Raw genomic sequence first — 23061 nt, forward strand, 5'->3', positions numbered from 1 at the left:
ATAATTGTAACAATTAATTCCACCCAACTTAATTTGCAAACTTAATCATTTACGAAGATAATTCTTTCTTCTTGCACGTTTATATCATAATCTTAATAAATTATATATAATTTCAAAATTATTATTTAAACATTAAACACTATTGTAAACTAAATTATTATCAAGTAAAAAATAATAATACAAACAAGACAAACAAAATTAGACACAAGTAACTGAAATATTTATTTCAAAATGAAATTTTACATTTTTCATGTCACATGAACAATTTTACGTTCTTTGAATAATAGAATAAAAGAATAAATTAATAAAATAGAATAATACAATAAAGTAATAAAATAGAATAAAATAATAAAATAATGAAATAGAATAAAAGAACAAAATAATCAAATAGAATAAAATATAAAATAATCAAATAGAATAATATAATAAAATAATAAAATAGAATGAAGAAGAATAAAACAATAAAATAGAATGAAATAATAAAATAAAATAATAAAATAGAATAAAAGAATAAAATATTGAAATAGAATAAAATAATAAAATAGAATAAAATAATAAAATAAAAAAATAATAATAAAAATTAATTTCACTAAAATTAATTTACGAATTCAATCATTCACGAAAATAATTCTTTCCTGTCGCGAGTTTCTCGGTGACTTATGAATGACACCGTCCACATGCACATATAAGGCAGGACACGCCGCCAATTTGACACGTCTCACTTCTTATCTAACAGTCGGTACTCGTAATTATTACGAGTATTATCGCGTGGTCGTAAACCGACACTCATTAAATCGCGCACTCGAAATTTCCACCAATATCCATAATTTACCGACGGGACACCATAGTACACTCTCCGACAAAAGTGGAAAAAAAAAAATAAACATTAATGAACGTGTCTGTTACTCCCGTTTGCACGCAATTAATTTAAACCGAATTTCCATGCTCTCCTTCGACGTTGCAGATTGAAAGCACAGACTCGTTCAAGAAGCTTCTTTGTACAGGTTTTTGTACACTCGAGAAAAGAGGTTATGTTGCACATGATGTTGCATTGGTGTCTTTGAGTTTTTTTTCATTATTTAGTTTTTATTAATTTATGGTATATATAAGTAGCAAGAAAATTTTGAATTGTTGGGAAGCTAGGAAACATGTTTACCACTACAGTTATCAACAAATAAATCAAAATAGTTCATTAAATTAAATTACATTAAATTAAATATTCAATTTAATTAAATATTCAATTTATTTAAGTATTAAATGTATTTAAATGTTAAATTTATTTCAATATTGAATTTATTTAAAAAATATTTCCACATATCTTCACAGTAACACAATATTCATAATCTAATTAAACAACCACTCTCGTTAACATTTCTTCACACACACCCAATCACTCCCACATTTCTTCACACACACACAATCACTCCCACATTTATCCACAACCCACAATCACTCCCACATTTATCCACAACCCACAATCACTCACACATTTTTCACACAACCCACAATCACTCCCCGCATTTTCACACAACCCACAATCACTCCCCGCATTTTCCCACAACCCACAATCACTCCCACGTTTTGCCCACAACCCACAAAATTCGCCTCTCGAACGACCAACATCGATATCCCAGATCTCGATCCACAACCAACATCGATATCCTACATCTCGAACGACCAACATCGATATCCCACATCTCGAGCGACAACCGTCTGACGTCACAACGTACTACCACTCGCTGCTAGTAGGTTATGCAGACAGCAAGATGACACGCGAGACGTGCCATCGGTTCTTCGAAAAACAATTCGAGTCGTGTAACGTCGACCCGGGCGGCGTGTCGCGGCGCGTTCATGGAAACCCGGCAACGCACCCGCTAAAGACAATAAACGATCGCGCACATACACACTTTTCTGCGTGGCGCACACTCGCTGCGCGCGCACGCGTAAACATACACATCGTGCGCCTCGTGAATTCCCGGGGAAAATCTTTCCCGCAAGACCGTTACTTTAAAACGGTAACGCAGGATGTATCGTGTATCTGAAAGCAGATATAAATGGATTAACTGACTCACGGTGAGTCATCGTACGGATTTTCGGGGGAGTTTACGAGCGGACCGCCGCTACGGGGAACATCGTTTTAATGAGGCCTGTTGTCCGGCGCCTCTTCCGGTATGAGGGACGAATATTTTTTGAGAATTGTTGTGATTGAAATTTTCTTTATTGGAGATTTGACTTTAGCTTTTCAGTGATAGTACTGATGGATTGCTGAGATTTTCCCCGTGAAAATAAACCTAAACACGATGGGGATCGGACTAGTTTTAGGATTTGATGGAAACGAGGCTTTAATGTCGTTAAATATATTAAATCGGTAAAACTAGTCCGATTACTATAGTGTTTGGGCTCGTTTTAATCAGCAGAATCTCAGCAATCCACTGACACTATGTTTGAGAAGGTAAGGTTAAAGTCATTGCAACTGAAATTTTCTTCATTGCATATTTAACTTTAGCTTTTCAATTGTAGTATCGATGGATTGCTGAGATTTTTTCCGTTAAAATGAGTACAAACACGATGGGGATCGGACTAGTTTTACGGTTTCATAGAAACGAGGCTTTAATTCTGTTAATTGTATTAAATTGGTGAGAGTAGTCCGATTCCTATCGTGTTTGGGCTCATTTTAATCAGCACAATCCCAGCAATCCACTGATATTATATTTGAGAAGGTAAGGTTGAAATCACTGCAATTGACGTTTCTAAGATTTAACATAATTAACAACATCAAAAGCTCATTTCCATGAAATCGATGAAACCAGTCCTCTTTACATCGTGTTTGGACTCATTCTAATCAGAAAAACAAATCAGAAACGAGTTTCGTTCAGAAAACAATTACCTTATGAACATAACCTCCAAATTCGATTATTCCTGAAAATATACGCAACAAAGCTTGCTCGTTCTCGACTCTATATGTTAAAAATTCCCGAAAATAGTCTTAATCCCCGAGCTCCAGAGTGGCGTCGCTCAATTTTCCTTCGAGCGCAAAACGACGAGCGATTCGTCCTCCGATGCAACCTGAAGAGACCGGACTCGAACAGACGGACGGTACGAATCGCCGCTCTAGAACCTGTTACACAGCGCGATATCGAGGGGAGGGTTTTTCTTGTCCTTTCATAAAAGGCGAATAATGCCGGCAAAATCGACCTTGAGGATAAAGACCTCCCGAGCGTATCATTTAGTGCATTATGGTCGTTCAGGCATGAAAGGTGCTCGTTACGATTTATATTCCCGCGCGAGTTCACGTGCCTGCACGAGTAGCCTGCCAGTAATGTCGGCTCGAAACTGCGGCACGAGTTTCGTTGGGATTTGTCGGACGAGATATAGAACGCTTGCTTAAATTTGAAAATTTTCGGGTACGGTGAGTGCAGTGAAGAAAATTTCAATTGCAATAATTTTAATTCTACGTTTTCAAATATAGTGTCATTGGATTGCTGAGGTTGCGCTGATTAAAATGAGTCCAAAAACGATAGGAATCGGACTAGTTTTACCGATTTAATACAATTGACGAAATTAAAGCCTCGTTTCCATGAAATCGAAAAAGTAGTCCGATTCCTATCGTGTTTGGACTCATTTTAAGCAGAAAAACTTCGGCAACCCAATGATGCTAATATAATTGTATTTATAAACTCTTATTGACAATTATTTATTTATATTTACGTATTTTTAATAGTTTCTTAGTTTAAGTTTTATGCTTTTATAATAGTTTAATAATAGTTAATAAATAATAGTTTTAATAAATATATTTATATATATATATTGATAACCGTCACTTTTCATTGCGTGAGTATTCGAATTTGGAGGTTATGTCCACAGACGATCATTTTCTAAACAAAACTGAATATCTTAAAAAATATAAGTGATAGAAAAAGAATGCTTCAGATAAAAGGTTGTAATTTATAATGTTAAAAATATGTACCTTATTTTTTTTTCATTAAAAGAATATTATAAAATTTATAATATTATAAACGTTATAATATTATGAACAGAATACTATAAATTTTATAACATTATAAACAGAATATTATAAACTTTACAATATTATAAACAGAATATTATAAACAGTAACAACGAATATTTTCCATTGAAAATATTAAATAAAATGGTAATTGAAAGTTACCTGCACAAAATATTTATTTTTCAAACGAAAATCACTTTTCACATAGAAAATCACAGCAAGAACTATTAAATAATATAATTTATAGACATAAATTCATTAAAATCATTAAATTAATTATTAAATTTAAAATAAAAATTTATCTACACAGAATATTTATTTTTCAAATGAAAGTCACAGCAAGAACCACTTAGCAACACATTAATAACCTTCACTTTCCACTACGCGAGAATTCGGAGGTTATGTCCACAGGCGGTCGCCTCTAATCGACGAACGGCCAGTATGACGCGGCACCTGGCGCTTTCCCTACCTGACTGCATTCCCAGAAGACTTCTAAGCGTCCACGCGAAGGCCAGCCGACTTCCTACTCGGCGAGCGTTATGCAACCTTGAATTATTCATTCGGGAGGCCCTAGGCGACCGATAACACTTTCATTGTCCGCCGCGACTTCGGCACACTGATTAACATAAATCGCCCGTAATATTTCCCATTACACTGTACCAGCAGCCTGTTTACCGCGTTTTATCGTGTTTACATTATACCTCGGCATGCCGCCGACAGAGTGTACTGTTATCGACGCGTGACGTGAATACGTTCAACGCTGACTGTCACGAGGTCATCGATGATTGGAGCTTCCAAATTACTGAAGAACAATTAAAATAAAAAACTTGAAAAATATTGAAAATAATTACTAAATATTATTATCATAATTAATAATAATAATAATCATAAATCATCATCATCATCATCATCATCATCATCATCATCATCATCATCATCATCATCATTTGCTTTTGTTATTAAAGAATAAGTATTACTAATCGAAACTTTTTGGTTCGGAATCATTGGTGTCTTCGGAGGGTTGAATATTGGGAATGATTTTGAAAATAGTTTTATTTGAATATTATAATCAGTGTCTGAAGAAATTAAAAATAATTTATTGTTACAATTATCGTGGGGAGTAATATATTAATTATTATAATAATACATTAATATAGTAATATATTAATATATTAATTAGAGAGTAATTATTAATTATTTATTCCTCATGGCATTGTACACACACTATAAACTTCGTACACATTATTATTGAATTATTAATTATTCACATATATATACTTAATATATTTATTAGTTAAAAAAAATTAAAAAGTGACTGGTAATTTTTCAACTACAACGTTCTCGCTGTACTAGGTTATGTCACTCCTCTCCCTTCACACTCAGCCTCTTCCCAGGCATTTCTGTTTGATCACTGCATTCTCGTTTCTTGTGGTTCTATGACTCGACGACAGCTTCCTGCTGCACGCCCGATTATCGAAACTCTTACTTATTTCAAGGACGAAGATTCCTACCGGCGAACACGCTTTTCTCGCCGGGCAACACGCGTTTCTTTCCCGGCCCACTCGCCCCCTTACGCTTGCGCACTCTATCGTAGCGTGTGTACAGGGAAAAATTTGTCTTGCGCCGGTTGCCAGACTGTTCCAGCGTTCTTGCTCCGCGATTGTCGATTATGATTTTTCTCGGACCGGAGACGAGAGCTGTCTGAACCTGTATTTTGAAATGGAAATTTTTAGAGATTTCTAGATAGGGGCTTTGTTTGAAGGGGAATGCATTTCCATTTTAATTTGATTGCGGATGAGTTGATTGTGCGGTGTACTTTTAGTGATTAATTTTTTTATTTTTATTTTTATTTTTATTTTTATCTTTATTTTAATTTTAATTTTAATTTTTATTTCAATTTTTGTTTTTATTTTTATTTTTATTTTTATTGTTTTTAATATATTCAGTAGCGTGTAGTATGGTGTAAATATTATCATATAATATAAATTATATATTAAAAACATTTATAGATGTATCATCATCGTTAATAGAAATCTTTAATGTCGTTAATTACGTTAAGTTGGTAAAACTTAAATTTTATTCAGTGTATGATTAATCTTACCTTCTCAATTGTAGTCCGAATGGAATGTTCAGATTTTTCTGATTAAAATGAGTACAAACACGGTGGGAATTGGACTACTTTTTCGATTTACATTGAATTGCTAAAAGTAGTCCGATTCCTATCGTGTTTGGACTCATTTTAACCAGCACAATCTCAGCTACTCATTGGCACTATATTTGAGAATGTAACGTTAAAATTTCATTTGTTTCATTTGATTCATTTTTTTGCCTATACTATAATTCTTCTATTTATTTTATTTATTCCCTTATATTTTCACAATTCTTCTATTTATTTTATTTATCCCCTCATATTTTTACAATTCTTCTCATTTCGTTTATTATTATTTATATTTTCACACCCCCATAATTTTCCCCATATTCCATGAATTTCACTCACACTCTCACACCAACAAAACCACAAAACTTCTGACTCCAACAGTCAAAATCTATCCTAAAACCTAATTAAAAATTTTTTTAATTCTCTGAGTATAAAAAATTGTGTACAGCGATCAATCCTACCCCATATACCCAGTGTCTCATCTTCCACCTCAAACACTCCCCCACCCCCGATTGGCTCCGCGTCGCTGCGTTTTTTGCAGAGAGGTGGACCGGATTCATTAAGCCAATTCAGAATCCCGTTGAAATTCGATACGTTGAGGCAGGCCAGGCACTCACAATGTATCACGGGAACTTTTCTCCCCTCCCCCCCTTTTTTCCAGCGATCTCTTCCCCTTTTTTTGCCGCGCCGCAACAGCGAGCTATCACTCTCGCCGTCCCGGCGCGAGATCCAGTTTCGCCGGTCGGGCTCGTCTCGGGAAGTATCGCGACGCCATCTACGGAATGCAATACGCGTTCGGGATCTGACCGGTGACTCTGGAGTTTTTTTTTCTTTGTTGGGTTACGTTGCTTGTATGATGGGAATAGTGGTTTGGGAGATGGGATATGGAATATTGATGGATGGATAGTCGGTGGTGAAGATTTATTGTGCGATGAGTGAGGTTATAATTCGGTTGAAGTTTGAATTTTGGGAACATTAGTTGTGGGAATCATTATATATTATATATTATATTAATATTATATGTTATATATTAATAACAAAAATAATTATTGGAAAATGTTTTATTGTACTTCAAATAATACTAGGATAATAATATTAACACTAATATTTATGACAACTAAAATGTTTCATGGTTTGAAAAAAAAATGATTTTAATATAATATTAAATAATGAAAATAATGTTTCTCTAATATTTAAAATAAAACGATTGTGTTAGTGTTAATACTAACACTAATATTTATGACAACTAAAATGTTTCATACTTCAAAAAAAATTGTATTAGCACTAATTAGTATTAGAGTAATAGAGACTTAACTAACAATTTGTTTTTTAGAGTCTCCTAAAAAAAAGATTTGTTTTAACTACGATTTAATTAACAACTTATTTTTTTAGAATTTTTCAATAAAGATTTGTTACCTAACAACTAATTTTTAGAACTTTTTAATAAAAAGATTCTTTTAAACTAAAAATTCCATTAGAAATACCAAGTAGCAAGACTTTTCGTTCAAACTTTGGACTCATTGTTATGCAAGTAATTTGTCCGTTACGAAATGAATGTCTTGATTAATGTCATGTTTATATTCCCATAGCACTAAACCGTGCTGACGAAACTAATACTCGGATCAACTGCACTAGTTCCAATAAAGAGTCATTGATAAGTGTCAGCTGCAATCGTTGCTTCCTAGAAAATGATGTTTAGTTCACTGGCTTGATGTTCAGCAGTGCTTAGAAGTTCAGCAGCAACATGAAAACTTGGTTCATTATTAATTAAATTAACTATGTTTTGTTTATGTATTATTATTGTTTATGTATTTTAAAATAATTTTGATTAGGTGCATCATTAATTAAATTAATCCAGATTTTGTATTAACAAGGGAAATAAGAAAATATAAGAAATTTTATATTATAACATTTTTAATTTTCTAAGGGTTAAAACCTGTCCATCATCATTGCTAATACCAGTGACTACAATCACAATGATTATTTATTATTTATTATCCGACTTCTAACTTCCATTTATCATCCAGATTTTATATTAACAAGGAAAATGAGAAAATCTAAGAAATCTTATAATATAGAATTTTTAATTTTCTAAGGGTTGAAACCTGTCCATCATCATTGCTAACACAAATGACTACAATCAGAATAATTCCTCATTTTATTATCCAGCTTCTAACTTCCAATCATCATCCAGATTTTATATTAACAATGGAAATAAGAAAATTTAAGAAATCTGATAATATAATATTTTTCATCATCCAGATATTGTATTAACAAAGAAAATAAGAAAATCTAAGAAATCTTATAATATAATATTTTTCATCATCCAGATATTGTATTAACAATGAAAATAAGAAAATCTAAGAAATCTTATAATATTTTTCATCATCCAGATTTTATATTAACAATGAAAATAAAATCTAAGAAATTTTATATTATATCATTTTTAATTCTCCAATTGTTGTAACCTGTTCATCATCATTGCAAACACCAATGACTACAATCACAATTCCTGATTTTATTATTTATCCTCCAACTTCCAGTTATCAGAAGGTTCCTATATAAATAAACTTATCAGTGATAAATATAACCCAGGGGACAACTGATAACCTCAGGCTGTATTAAATTTTGATTAAAATGATAAAGAAACAATTATCAGGGACCACTCTGATTTCCTGAGTGCAGTCAATGAATCAGCTGAGCACAATATTTACATGTACGTTGAGCACAAATACAAATCCCATGGAAATTGGAAAATATTTTTGGGGCACCATAGAAGTAATGAAAATGTATGGTGTTGCTTGATGTATTTACATACTTAATATAAATTTTAAAGAATATCAAATTTGCAGAATACTTTTAAAAAACAATGCTAAGTAATAAGCTCAATATTAATTGCCTTGAAATATAATAAAAACTCTTACACAAATATCAGTAACAAATGAGTTTATTCTTGTAATTTTTCTATTTATTTAATTTATTTAATTTATGTAATTTATTTTCTTATATTCTTATATTCTTATAAGTCTTCTATTTATTTTATTTAGTTTCTTATATTTTTTTAATTCTACTGTTTATTTTATTTAATTTCTCATATTCTTATAATTTTTCTATTTACTTAAATTATTTTCTTATATTCTTATAGTTCTTCTGCATATTTTATTTATTTTACATATATTTTTATACTCCTGTAATTCTACTGTTTATTTTATTTATATTTTTACATTTTTTTAATTCTTATATTCATTTTATTTAATTTTTACATTCTTATACTGCTTATATTTATTTTATTTGTTTCATTTATATTTTTACATTCTTATAATTCTTCTGTTTATTTTATTCATTTTCTTGCAACCTTATATTGTTCTATTTATTTTATTTATACTTTTACATTCTTATGATTCTTTTATTTATTTTATTTATATTTTTACATTCTGATAATTCTTACATTAATTTCATCCACTCTCACACTCCTAGCATTCAAATACTTCAATGAATTTCAAGATCAAATAATACTAGCAGAATAAAATTACTCGTGCACGTACGTTGCTCCCAATACGTTCAGCTGCTATCACACCGTGTCGCCTGGAAATGTCAATTTGCAGAACGCTCTCGTCTCCGTGCAAACAGGGGCCTACTCGGCTTTATCATATCTCGTTTCCACGCGACAATAAATTCGCACCTCGTGCTAAAATCACGCGCCTATCTGCGCTGCCCTGGTACAACGGAATATTAAACCCGTTCTTCGAGCTCCTCGCTGCAGCTCTGATGCGCGTATGAGACTCTCCACTTGCATTTACAGGAATATTCTGTCTTGCTAACAGCGGTATTATGTTGTTTTATTATTTAAATGTTGCTTCGAAGTTTTATTGGTAATTTCTTGGTAATTGTTGAATTGTTTACGATAAAATAAAATTTTTAGAGTAAAATAGTTTACGGTAAAATAAAATGTTTACAATAAAATAGATTTGTGGATATCATATTATTATATTATATTGAATGTATCATCGAAGTTTTATTGTTAATTTTTCTTTAAGAAAGATTTATATATTTACAACAAAATAGCTTTGTCGATATCATATTATATTATTTAAATGTAGCATCGAATTTTCTATGATTTCAATGAATATTATTATGTACTTCTGGGATAAATATCGTAAATAATCGTAAGTAATTATTCAGCAGCAGATACTTTAAATTAATTGCAGTAATTTTAACTTTACCTTCTCAAACACAGTGCCAGTAGATGTCTGAGATTGTGCTGATTAAAATGAGTCCAAACACGATGGGAATCGGACTAGTTTTACCAACTTACTGTATTCAGCGAGACTAAAGGCTAGTTTCCATGAAATCATAAAACTTATCCGATTCCTATCGTGTTTGTACTTATTTTAATCAGCACAATCTCAGGAATCCATCGATACTATATTTGCGAAGGTACCATTAAAATGACTGCACTTGAAATTTTCACCATTCCATGTTTACATTTGACTTCATTGCATATTCTCCAACCCTACCTACTATAACCACATTATACCAAGCTCAACACAGTTAATAGTAGAGAAATCCTGCAAATAACACAGTAAAATTTATCCAAGCAGATTCTTGTAAAATTTAACCGAGCCTCTTCTCCAAACTAACCTCACATAACCTAAAACACAACTCACACAACACAGTTAATAGTACAGAGATGCTACAAATAGCATAGTAAAATTTATCCGAGCAGATTCCTGTGAAATTTAACCCAGCCTCTTCTCCAAACTAACCTCACATAACCTAAAAACCCAACTCACTCCCATTTCAACCCTATTACTCTATCTGTTACGACCACTTTATCCACCCCAATAATTGCCACGTAATGATTGCCTCGAATACCACGAACGAAAATGACAGTTGCACCATAACCTACAAACCGCGCGCGCTTCGAAACGTTCCGGCTTTTATCTCGCAACGAAAAAACTCTCACGATGCCTCGATCCGCCGATCAATTCACGTTGCACTTAGTTTCCACGCGAGCAATAGACATTCTAATTAGAAAGTAACGAGGAGAAATTAGCAAGAGCTAAAGTCCAATTTGTCGCTTTCTATCTCATCGGGGAGCGATCCGCGTTCTTTCGTCGTATTTATTAACGTCAGCGGTGCGTCCGTCCCGGTTGATTCGTTTATAAATGACACGTTAATTAGCGCAATTAGCTTTCATTAGCGGCCTGCAATTACACAACCGTGAATATCGCTACGGTGGAACCAGTTTCCTTCGGCGTCACGGGAACAGGCAGCAGCATCTTGAATCCGCTAATTGCTCTGCAAAGCGAATTGAGAATTTTCATTTGGACACTGTGAAATATTGTTTGACCTCGTGTGAGAGGAAATCTGTTTTCTGTGACTTCTGCCGATTGGAGAAAGTTTAATGTTAGTCTCGTTACTACTAATTGCTTTGTGTGTTTGAGTGTGTTTATTTGCTGTTTATTTGTGGGAGGGTAATTATTTGTGTTTCGATGAGACTGGAGGTGAATTTTAGATTGTGGAAAAGTTAGGTTATGAGAGGAAGAATTTTGGAGATTTGATAGTAATAGTAGTATCAATGATTTTATACTGAGATTAATATTAATAATTGTGTACCAATATGTACTGATATTAATAATTTTATCTTGTGATTAATATTAATAATTGTATACTAATATTAATAAATGTGTACTGAGATTAAATTTCAATTGTAGTAATTTGAGAATGTAAGGTTAAGATTGCTGCAATTGAAATTTACTTGACTGCACGTTTAACCTTAGCTTCTCAAACATAGTGCCAGTGAATTGTTGGGATTGTGCTGATTAAAATGAGTCCAAACACGATGGGAATCGGACTACTTTTACCGATTCAATGTAACTAACGAAATTAAAGGCTGGTTTCCATCAAATCGTAAAACTTGTCCGAAACCCATCGTGTTTGTACTCATTTTAATCAGGACAATCTCAACAATCCAATGACACTATGTTTGAGTCAAGTAAATTTCAATTGCAGCAATCTTAACCTTACATTCTCAAATGTAGTGCCATTGAATTGCCGAGATTATCCCGATTAAAATGAGTCCAAACACGATAGGAATCGGACTATTTTTACCAACTTACTGTATTCAGCGAGACTAAAGGCTCGTTTCCATGAAACCATAAAACTTGTCTGATACCCATCGTGTTTGTACTCATTTTAATCAGCACAACCTCAGCAATCCATTGATCCTACATTTAAGAAGATAAACTTAACAATTCTAATAATTGTATACTCAGATCAACGTTAATAATTCTACACTAACATCAATATTAATAACTGTATACTAATATTAACAACTACATACCAATACCAATATTAACAATTCTATAATCCCACTAACATTCGAAAGCTACATAGTCAACACTCACTATCTAAACAATCATCTAAATCTCTCAGTCAACCCAATAAAAATCCCAAGAATCCTAATGCCCTGTTTAGATATTTTAACGTTCCATCGAATTTCATAATTGAATGTCGTTACTGGGAATGCTCGTGAAATGAGTCTCCAGAAAGTTCCTCCGGCGGATTTACGGGCTCATTAGGGGACTTCATTTGCCGATAATGCTTGTGTAAATACAGTTGGCCGTTAACGACCTTGGAAGTCGGATTCCTCCTCGCTTCAATGTTTTTACTGTTCCCTGAACGATTGCGATATTTCATCTTGTTAAAACAACAATTTTCGTACGCTCATTCCGTACGTCATGACGGAGGAATTTGACCTCTGTGTTACGACCGCATTTTCATTAATGATCTGGTGTAAATCTATTTTTATTCGGTTAACAATTGTGTCTAGAATTTTTTCGTGGTGATATTTATTGTTTATATATTGTTTTTTAAATATATGCGACGATTCTGGAAATATTATATTTTATTTATTATAAAATATTGTATTTGTCGAATTACTTTTTTTACAATATATAATATTTACATACATTGCATATTTTTCAATATTATATTCTATTTATTATAAAATATTGTATTTGTTTGATTGTTTTTTTTATAATGTATAATACTTTTTTTTAATAATATTAGATTTTTATGCATTGCATATTTTCTTATATATTTTATATTTTTCATTATATTTTTTTTTAATATCAATGTTATACTATTAGTTATACTATACTCTATTATAATTATACTTTTTTTTAATATTTTGTTATGTTATGTTATACTTGTTATATTTGGTTGACCTTCAAATATGTTGTCAAGGTTATCATTTTGAGCAAACTTTTCCTATTTGGCTTTACTTTTTCTGGATATTTGCAGAAACCTGCCTGGGAGTGGGAGGTTTCTGCATTTACAAAAACTATGACCTTCGTATGACCTTGACATTGACATATTTTGTCAAGGCCAGACCATAGTAACTGAAATATAAATTATATTAATATTAAAAATAAATTACACTTATTTAAATTAAATAGAAATTATACCTTAATTTAAATTAAAATACAAGTTACAAATTATATTTATTTAAATAAAAATACAAATTCTAAATTATGTTTACTTAAATTAAAGTGCAAATTATAAATGATCCATGTTGCAATTTAAACAAATTAAAATCTACATTAATGTTTATACAAATATACAAATTCGTATTTGCACGAATAAATATATATTTATGCATAATAATCGAATTTATTTAAACATAATAATCGAATTTATTTATGCATTGAGAGAAGAAGAGAAAATAAGTGACTATGCACAGCTATATGTTTATAATTGTTGGTTAATCTCGTCGATTACACGAGTTACTTGTAAATACATAAAAGTTGAACCGTCCATTCATGTTCTGATTGAAGTTCATCGTTGGTGACCCCTTGCTTTATGATCTGTTTTGTGATTATGCTAATAATACTCGCTTTATTATTAACAATTTCTCAACAGGAAAAATTATATAGTTAAGCTAGGAATAAATTTTGTGTAAAGGTTAAATAAAATTATAGAAGAAATATTTTAAGGTGTATAACAATATATATTTTAAATTATAAAAAATATAAATTTTAAATGATATAAAAATGTATATTTTATATTATATACTTAATCTAGGAATAAATTTTGTGTACAGGATAAATAAAATTATGGAATAAACATTTTAAGGTGTATAACAATATATATTTAAATTATAAAAAATCTAAATTTTAAATTATTTACTTAATCTCGGGATAAATGTTGTGTGAAGGATAAATAAGGTTATAGAAATATATATTTTAAATTACATAACAATGTATATTCTAAATTATACAAAAATATATATTTTAAATTATATGACAATATATGTTTTAATATATTTAACAATATATATTTTAAATTATATGAAAAAAGATATTTGTTCAATTCAGTAATTAAGTGGACTGAATTATGTTAAAAATATTCATTATTTTTCTATGAAATTAATATAATATTGTTATAAAACAAATCTACACAAAGGGCACAAATAAATTGAGGGAAAAAATTATTTAATTTCAATATATTATACAAAATTTAATATTGAATATCAAACTTCAGAATTTTCAAATAAAAATATTAATCATTTTTGTTGAAAAAAAAATTTTTATTTAATATATTTTATACAAAATTAAATATTGAATATAAAACTTCACAATTGTCAAATAAAAATATTAATAATTTTTGTTGAAATAAAAAAAAATTTTTATTCGATATATTTTATACGAAATTAAATATTGAATATAAAACTTGAGAATTTTCAAATAATCGTCTCACGCAGTGGGGCATCATTGTTCTCAGCAAATTTCAACGGGAAGAAATATGGCACTTACGGCGATAAAGCGGAGATACGCGGCAGCGTGCAAATCGACCGAATTGTTCTTCCACGGTTTGCTTAGTTGGGGCTGATATCGTCGTGCTCGTGGTAGCAAATATTTGCGCACCTTTGGGTTCCACGAGCCTCGTTCAACGGTCTACAATCGTGTGCCCATGTTGTTGAAAATGATTGCAATACGTAAATGATTAAAATACTCAGTAGTGTGAAATTTTAATTACTAATGGATATTAATTATTAATCAATATTCAATGAAATTTGAGATATTTCTGTTAATGACCATTGTGGTAATTGTTATTGGAAGAATAAAGTGTCGTTTATGAAATTTTCAAAAACTCAAGAGTGTTAATTATGTATATAATTGCAATAATAAAAATTGCAATACATTTAATCTTACTTCCTCAAACATAGCGTCAGCGGATTGCTGGGATTGTGCTGATTAAAATGAGTACAAACACGACGTAAATCGGACCAGTTTCACCAACATACCGCAATTATCGAAACTAAAGGCTGGTTTTCATCAAACCCTAAAACTCCTCCGATACCCATCGTGTTTATACTCATTTTAATCAGCGAAATCTCAACAATCCATCGGTACTATTATTTCAAACGTAACACACACCGAATAAAACTTCAATTGCAACAATTTTAACCTTATCTTTTCAAACATAGTACCACTGAATTGCTGAGACTGTGCCGATTAAAACGAGCCTAAACACGTCGTAAGTCGGACCACTTTTACCAAAATACCGTAATTAACGAAACTAAAGGCTCGTTTCCATCAAATCCTAAAACTGCTCCGATACCCATCGTGTTTGTACTCATTTTAATCAGCGAAATCTCAACAATCCATCGGTACAATGATCTCCAACGCAACACACACCGAATAAAATTTCAATTGCAAAACGGTCGTTTCCGGTACACTACCGTTAACTCCAGCAAGCAAACGTCAAACCGACCGTCCCGTTCTCTTTGCCAGCTAACTGTTCACGACCTAACCTAACCGAGATCTTACGAGGAACAATTCGAACGATCATTTCCAACGAGCGCTTTCTTTTTCGAATTGAAATCGCGCGGGCAGGTTGTTAATGGCGCGATGACAGAGAACGGGCGCCAAAACTTTCGCCCGCGCGTCGTTCATTAAATACCTACGCCCGTTCTTATTTCGCTCGCTCCTCTCCGAGAAACGTTCGGTCACGCCAGTCTCTCGCCGACGCCGCGTGAATCCGTACGAGCATCGAGCTTCTGTCACGATGACAGCGCCACCGGTTCGGGAGGCTCTTACCTTTTACAATGGAGGATATTTTTCTTGACATTAAACTTGATTATTTTCTGATGAAATGTCAATGATACTTTTTTGTAACTAGTATATGGGAATTAGTAAGAAGAAGTTTTGAAAGTGACTTAATTGTTTGGGAATGACTTGAAGAAATTGATAAATTAATTAATTAATTAATGGAAATTTAATAATTAATTGCTAAGTATTTACTAATTGATTAACAAGTGTTCAATGATTAATTAATAGATATGTCATAATTAGTTAATAAGTATTCAATGATTAATTAATGGATATTTAATGACTAGTTAATAAGTATTCAATGATTAATTAATGGATATTTAATGACTAGTTAATAAGTATTCAATGATTAATTAATGGATATTTAATGACTAGTTAATAAGTATTCAATGATTAATTAATAGATATTTAATAATTAATTAATCAATGTTTAGTGATTAATGAACAAAAATTTAATAATTACTCAATGCTTAATAATTAATTAACAAATATTTAAGAATCAAGTAATCAGTGTTTAGTGATTACTTAACAAATATTTAATAATTACTCAATGTTTAGTGATTAATTAACAAGTATTTAATAATTACTCAATGTTTAGTGATTAATTAACAAGTATTTAATAATTAATCAATGCTTAGTGATTAATTATCAAATATTTTATAATTACTCAATGCTTAGTGATTAATTAACAAATATTTAATAATTACTCAATGCTTATTGATTAATTAACAAATATTTTATAATTTATCTATATTTATTGCTTTATTAATAAATATTTAATAATTAATTAATCAATCAATTTTCAAACAAGTTAAGTTCAAATTTCAGGTGTTTTTCAACATCTTTAGGATAAATAGTATTCAGTAACTCATACTATTGTCTCAATACAACAAAACTAGCATTCGTTCTCTAAACAAGTTCAAGAAAAATATCTATTCTCCGAGCATTAAAACGGTTACACTTCCTCCGCCGTAGTAACCATCCAGCCTGGAAAATAATGTGAGAATGGACATAATACGCTACTTCTGCTCTGCCCCCTGCATTCGTAAGTGTGCGAACTTTTTTATACTCTCACGTTTATAGTTTTTAATCAGGTCGAAAACCTCTCGATTTGACATCTGAGAAAATTTAGTTGGACCACTATCAACGTGTTTAATATTTTTAATAATAAAAAAGAAATTGTAAATAAAAGGGTGCTATGTAACTATAATTTTGCAAATAAAATTTGTTTAGTATTTTTAATAACAAAAAAGAAATTTTTAATAAAAGGTTCCAAGGGTAAAATTTAAAACTCAATATTAAATTTTGCATAATGCATAAAATAGAACTGCAAGAATAATGAATATTTATTCAGGAAAATATTATTTTTATTTTCACCCAGCTGTAGCTATTAATTAAATTAAATGAATTTAATTAATTAAACAGTAAAATTAAAAATTCAATATTAAATTTTATATAACCTATCAACACTACTAACAATGAATATTTCTCGAGGAAAATATTATTTTTAATTATACCCTGCTGTAGCGGTTAATTAAATCAAATTAATTTGATTATTTAAACAGTAAAATTAAAAATTCAATATTAAATTTTATATAACACAATAACACTACAAACAATGAATATTTCTCGAGAAAAATATTCTCAAAGACAAAAGTTACTCACGTGACCTTGGGTTGACCTTGAGCTAAAAATTTCGTTTTTATTTTTCTGTGCTAATTACAATACATTAAAGTGCAATAATTTAAATGTACGAAATGACAGTTACTTTATCTGAAATTTATATTATTTCATTATTTTAATTATGAATCTGATGACTTTGGTAATTAGCGTCGAAGGAATTCCTCAGGGATCATTGAATGTTAACTAGAGTTTAATGAATGCAAGTTATCTTGCAAGGTGCATATTTCAGTTATGACTCAGGGCAGTTTTTGCCTCGAGGTCAGTTCAAGGTCATGCCTTAATGCACTTATTAAATTTATCTTAACTGTACGATGGAATCGCTGTGATAATGGTGTTAAACAACATGCATGTTTCTGTTTATAGAAAATGATAATAATAATCATCATCCTTAAATAGGATGATGATCATTGAAAATATGTAATTTATTTACTGTATTAATAATATTTACAAAAAAATATTTAATAATTTATATCATACTAAATGTTATAAGATGATATTTTTAATAGAAAATTAAAAATGTTTAATCATGAGATATAACACTATAATTTATACAGATGTAATATAGTATATAAATTTTCCATTTTATTGTAAATGGAAATTTTATTTGATGAATATATAATATTCTAGTAATATGATATGTAATATATTCCTATAACATAATAATATTATGTAGAATATTATATTATAGGTATATATTATATATAATATTACTATAATATATATATATATTATATATATTATTATATATGTTATATATAATATATTATGCATAATATTATATTACAAGGATGCACTATATATAGTATTATATTATAAGAATATGGTATATATAATACTATATTATAAGAATATACTGTATATACTATATATAATATTGTATAAGAAGAATATACTATATATAATATAATATTACAAGAATATATTATATATAATATAATGTTATAAGAATATACTATATATATCATATCACATGAATATAATACATATAATATTATATTACAAGTATATACTATATATAATATAATACTATATACAGTGTATTCTTGTAATATAATATTATATGTATTATATTCATGTGATATGATATATATAGTATATTCTTATAACATTATATTATATATAATATATTCTTGTAATATAATAATATAACAATATATTCCATGCAATATATTAAATATAACACACATAATATTAGAATATATTCCATACATTACATATAATACACATAATATAACAATATATTCCATACAATATATTAAATATAACTCACATAATATGAGAATATATTCCATACAATATATTAAATATAATACACACAATATAACAATATTTTCCATACAATATATTAAATATAACACAAAATACAAACAATACATCACACACCTCCACACAACAAATCACCAATACCAAAACACTCCCTCTAATCCCCAACAATCAAACACCATTGTCCCTAAAATTACTCCAGAAATCATCGTGATTCATTACACGACAAGGGGTTAATCAAACGGTAATTTTCATCGATCGCTCGACGACGTCCCCGCGCGTAGGTGACTCGCCGTGTCCGTCGAGTCATTGGGTATTCATTGAGTACCACGAAGGCCGATAATGATAATCCGCTGGAAGAATGCTGCGGTTCGCGCGGCCACAGTTATGCGGGCCGGCTGGCCGCATGTCAATTTGTTCTGCGCTGGTCACCCGTTACTATCGGTGTCGGTGATACTTGGCACACAAGATCATCGCGGAAGCGACGCTCCCGCGGGAAGCATACGATATCCACGCGCAAACGAGCGAACTTACTATCCATCTTTTATCTTTTATTGTGTTTCTTATTATCTCATTCTTTATCTTTTATTGAAGTTTTTGTTATCTAATACTTTATCTTTTATTGAAGTTTTTGTTATCTAATACTTTATCTTTTATTGAAGTTTTTATTATCTCATTCTTTATTCTTTATTCAATTTCTTATTATCTAATCTTTTATCTTTTATCTAATTTCTTATTAGCCAACTTTTTATCTTTTACTAAATTTCATATTATGTAATTTTTCACCTTATATAAAATTTTTTATTATCTAATTTTTTATCTTTTATTAAATTTCTTTTTATCTAATCTTTTATTATCTAATTTTTATCTTTTATCTAATTTTCTATTACCTAATTTTTTATCTCTTACTAAATTTCATGTTATCTAATTTTTTATCTTATAAATGTTATAAAATGTTTTATTATCCAATTTTTTATCTTTTATTACATTTCTTTTTGTTTAATTTTCCATCTTTTATTAAATTTCTTATTATTTAATTGTTTGTCTTTTATTACATTTTTTATTGTCAGTTGTAAGAATTTTAATCTTATCTTTTCAATTGTAGTACAGATGGATTGGTGGGATTTTTCTCGTTAAAATGAGTCCAAACACGATGGAAATCGGACTAGTTTTACAATTTCATGGGAACGAGCCTTTAGTTTCGTCAATTACATTAAATCAGTAAAATTAGTCCGATTCCCATCGTGTTTGGGCTCATTTTACTCAGCACAATCTTAGCAATTCACTGTCAAAACACACTTTTCACCATTTCAACCCAGTTAAATTATCAAAATTATTTTCCATTAAAATTATTAAATTGAACGATATTAAATTAAATACTCCCATACATCTCATTAAATCACCATGTATAAAGACGGACATTCACAAAAGATAAAAATACTAAAAATAATAAAAATGAGAATAAAATTGAATCGTTAAAATTATTCCACCAACAACACATAGCAACATAACCTTTCATTCCACGAAAGAACACACATTGAATTTTTTGCCAGAAACATACGTTGAGGTACGCGCAGCATAAAACAGGAAAAAGTGGAGTAAGGAGTTGCGCCGGGAAAAAACCAACGGAAAAGTGTAACGAGAAAAGTTCGGAATTACAAGTGGATGCGAAACGGCCGCTGGGGAATGGGAACGAAAAATGCTATGGTAATCCCCGGTAATCCGCGGAACACTTTACAACTGGTGCCGTTGCATTGTGTCGTTGTATTTCATTTCTAGGGGATATAAAAGATTATTTTACTGGGGGCCTCGTTGCTGGCATTTATCACGTGAAAGTCGGATAACGGAGGTTCGACTTTCCATTCAGAATTTCCCGAATTAACATTCTTAATATCAATGTACCTGTGCAGTAAATTCAATTGGAATTTAAAAATTTTTATTGTAAATCAGATTTAAATAGTGAGGTTAGGTGAGCTAGACAATAATGAATTGTTCATATTTTATAGATTAATTTTTGTCATGTTTTGGCATTCAGAATGTTTCATGATAAAAGATTATTTATTTAGAAAATGTTTAGTTTAAGTTGTGAAGTATTATGTTTAAAATTTTCATGTGAACATCTGTGACGAACTTCCATTCAGTGTATTTTTATTTGAACGGAGCTTTAAAGTTTCAGTTTTAACATTTTCTTTGTTTTATCTTTGCTCTGATTTGTTTGCGATGGTATTTTTGTAATATTACCTTCCTACTAATTTGATTTATTTTCTTCGACTTTCATTATGTGCAGTCGTTTAAATTACATTGGCACAAGTACAAAAAGTGTAATTTGTATTACGAGTTAAGTATTGTGCGTTAATAATAATGTGGGAATGGATGTATTCGAATGTGTACAATAGATGAATGACGTATGTGAGCGCGTTTTGAATGAATGTTCAAAGCATTGGAATATTCTAGACTATATTGATTTTCTCTATATTGATTTTTATGTTAATAATGTTCATTTTTTTATGAATCTAGAATATTCCAAATATTCCAAACATATTCCAAGAATATTCCAAATAGAAAGTGTGCGAGTGAGACAATAGCATCTGAGTATATAAATGTGTGCGTTGTTTGATTTGATCATTGTTTTATTGTGAGTTGTCATGAAATATACTGTTTCAAATAAAATTCTCTACAATTAGTTATGAATGCATGATTTAAGTGCAGTGGCTAATTGTAAGACCGGTGTGATGTATTGCGACTAGGTTTGGTCAGCTCGTAGCTAAAACGGGGAAGTTCAAGAATACTCTACTATTTTTGTCCACCCCATAGCCAGAAGTGGAAAATATAAGAAAAGTGAAGTATTCTGTCCTCTCTCCATAAGAATGAAGTTAACTGTATTGTTACATATTTAAAAAATTTGAAACATTGTTTAAACTTTATATAATACCTTTGTTATTTGCAGGTTTTACTCGCCACATACAGAAACTAAAATTATTCAATAATGTTGATTGCTTTAATGTATCAACGCATCAAAGTAGTTTGAATACTTGGTGAAGAGAAAATACCAAAATGTTACTGGACAAGAAAGGTTTGAGATACATTGAGAGTCATTATATTCATTTATTTATACTTCACTTTTTTTTGGTTTATATTATATGTACTCTAATGTGTCTCAAGGAAAAAATTTAATCTGTGTTCTTTCATCAAATAGGCAGATCACTTTAGAATATTTTTGTGAACAAATATTCATTATTTCTGCAGTTCTATTTTATGTATTGTACAAAATGTTTATTATTGAATTTTTAATTTAACATTGAATTTTAAACTTTACAATTTAACTAACCAAACAAAATTAATTACAATTAATAGCGACAGCTACAAAAATATTCTCCCCAACAAATACACTGTACCCATTACACAAAATATTATTAAACATTATTAAATATTATTAAACATTATTAAATATTATTAAACATTATTAAATATTATTAAACATTATTAAACATTATTAAATATTATTAAACATTATTAAATATTATTAAATATTATTAAACATTATTAAACATTATTAAATATTATTAAACATTATTAAACATTATTAAATATTATTAAACATTATTAAACATTATTAAATATTATTAAACATTATTAAACATTATTAAATATTATTAAATATTATTAAACATTATGAAATATCATTGAATATCATTGAATATCATTGAATAGTATTGAATATTATTGAATATTATTGAATATTATTGAATATTATTGAATGTTTACTATTGAATATTATTGAATATTTACTATTGAATATTATTGAATATTTACTATTGAATATTATTGAATAT

At 29.8% G+C, this 23061-nt stretch overlaps 1 protein-coding gene and 1 long non-coding RNA gene across 22 annotated transcripts in view; one reads left to right on the forward strand and one right to left on the reverse strand.

Annotated features, from left to right (window-relative positions):
• Window positions 1–23061, forward strand: part of LOC116433269 (uncharacterized) — a 115038-nt gene that overhangs the window by 14357 nt on the left and 77620 nt on the right. For 18 of the 21 annotated variants that reach the window (XR_012998334.1, XR_012998336.1, XR_012998335.1 and 15 more), the window contains exons 1-2: window positions 16172–16365; window positions 17111–17327. The exons of 2 other annotated variants lie outside the window; for them this stretch is intronic. Coding sequence is in view for 6 of the 19 variants with exons in the window: in XM_076366494.1 (XP_076222609.1) it covers window positions 17288–17327 (40 nt within the window). In the remaining 13 variants the exon portion in view is untranslated. Of the gene's footprint in view, window positions 1–16171; window positions 16366–17110; window positions 17328–23061 lie in introns of those variants that run through there. One more of the 21 variants, XM_076366497.1, reaches the window with a different exon arrangement.
• The window catches only part of LOC143174422 (uncharacterized), a 94749-nt gene that overhangs the window by 14346 nt on the left and 57342 nt on the right, over window positions 1–23061 (reverse strand). The gene's annotated exons all lie outside the window — the stretch shown is intronic.

This window comes from Nomia melanderi, chromosome 1 (genome assembly GCF_051020985.1).
Source record: "Nomia melanderi isolate GNS246 chromosome 1, iyNomMela1, whole genome shotgun sequence".
Taxonomy (NCBI): Eukaryota; Metazoa; Arthropoda; class Insecta; order Hymenoptera; family Halictidae; genus Nomia; species Nomia melanderi.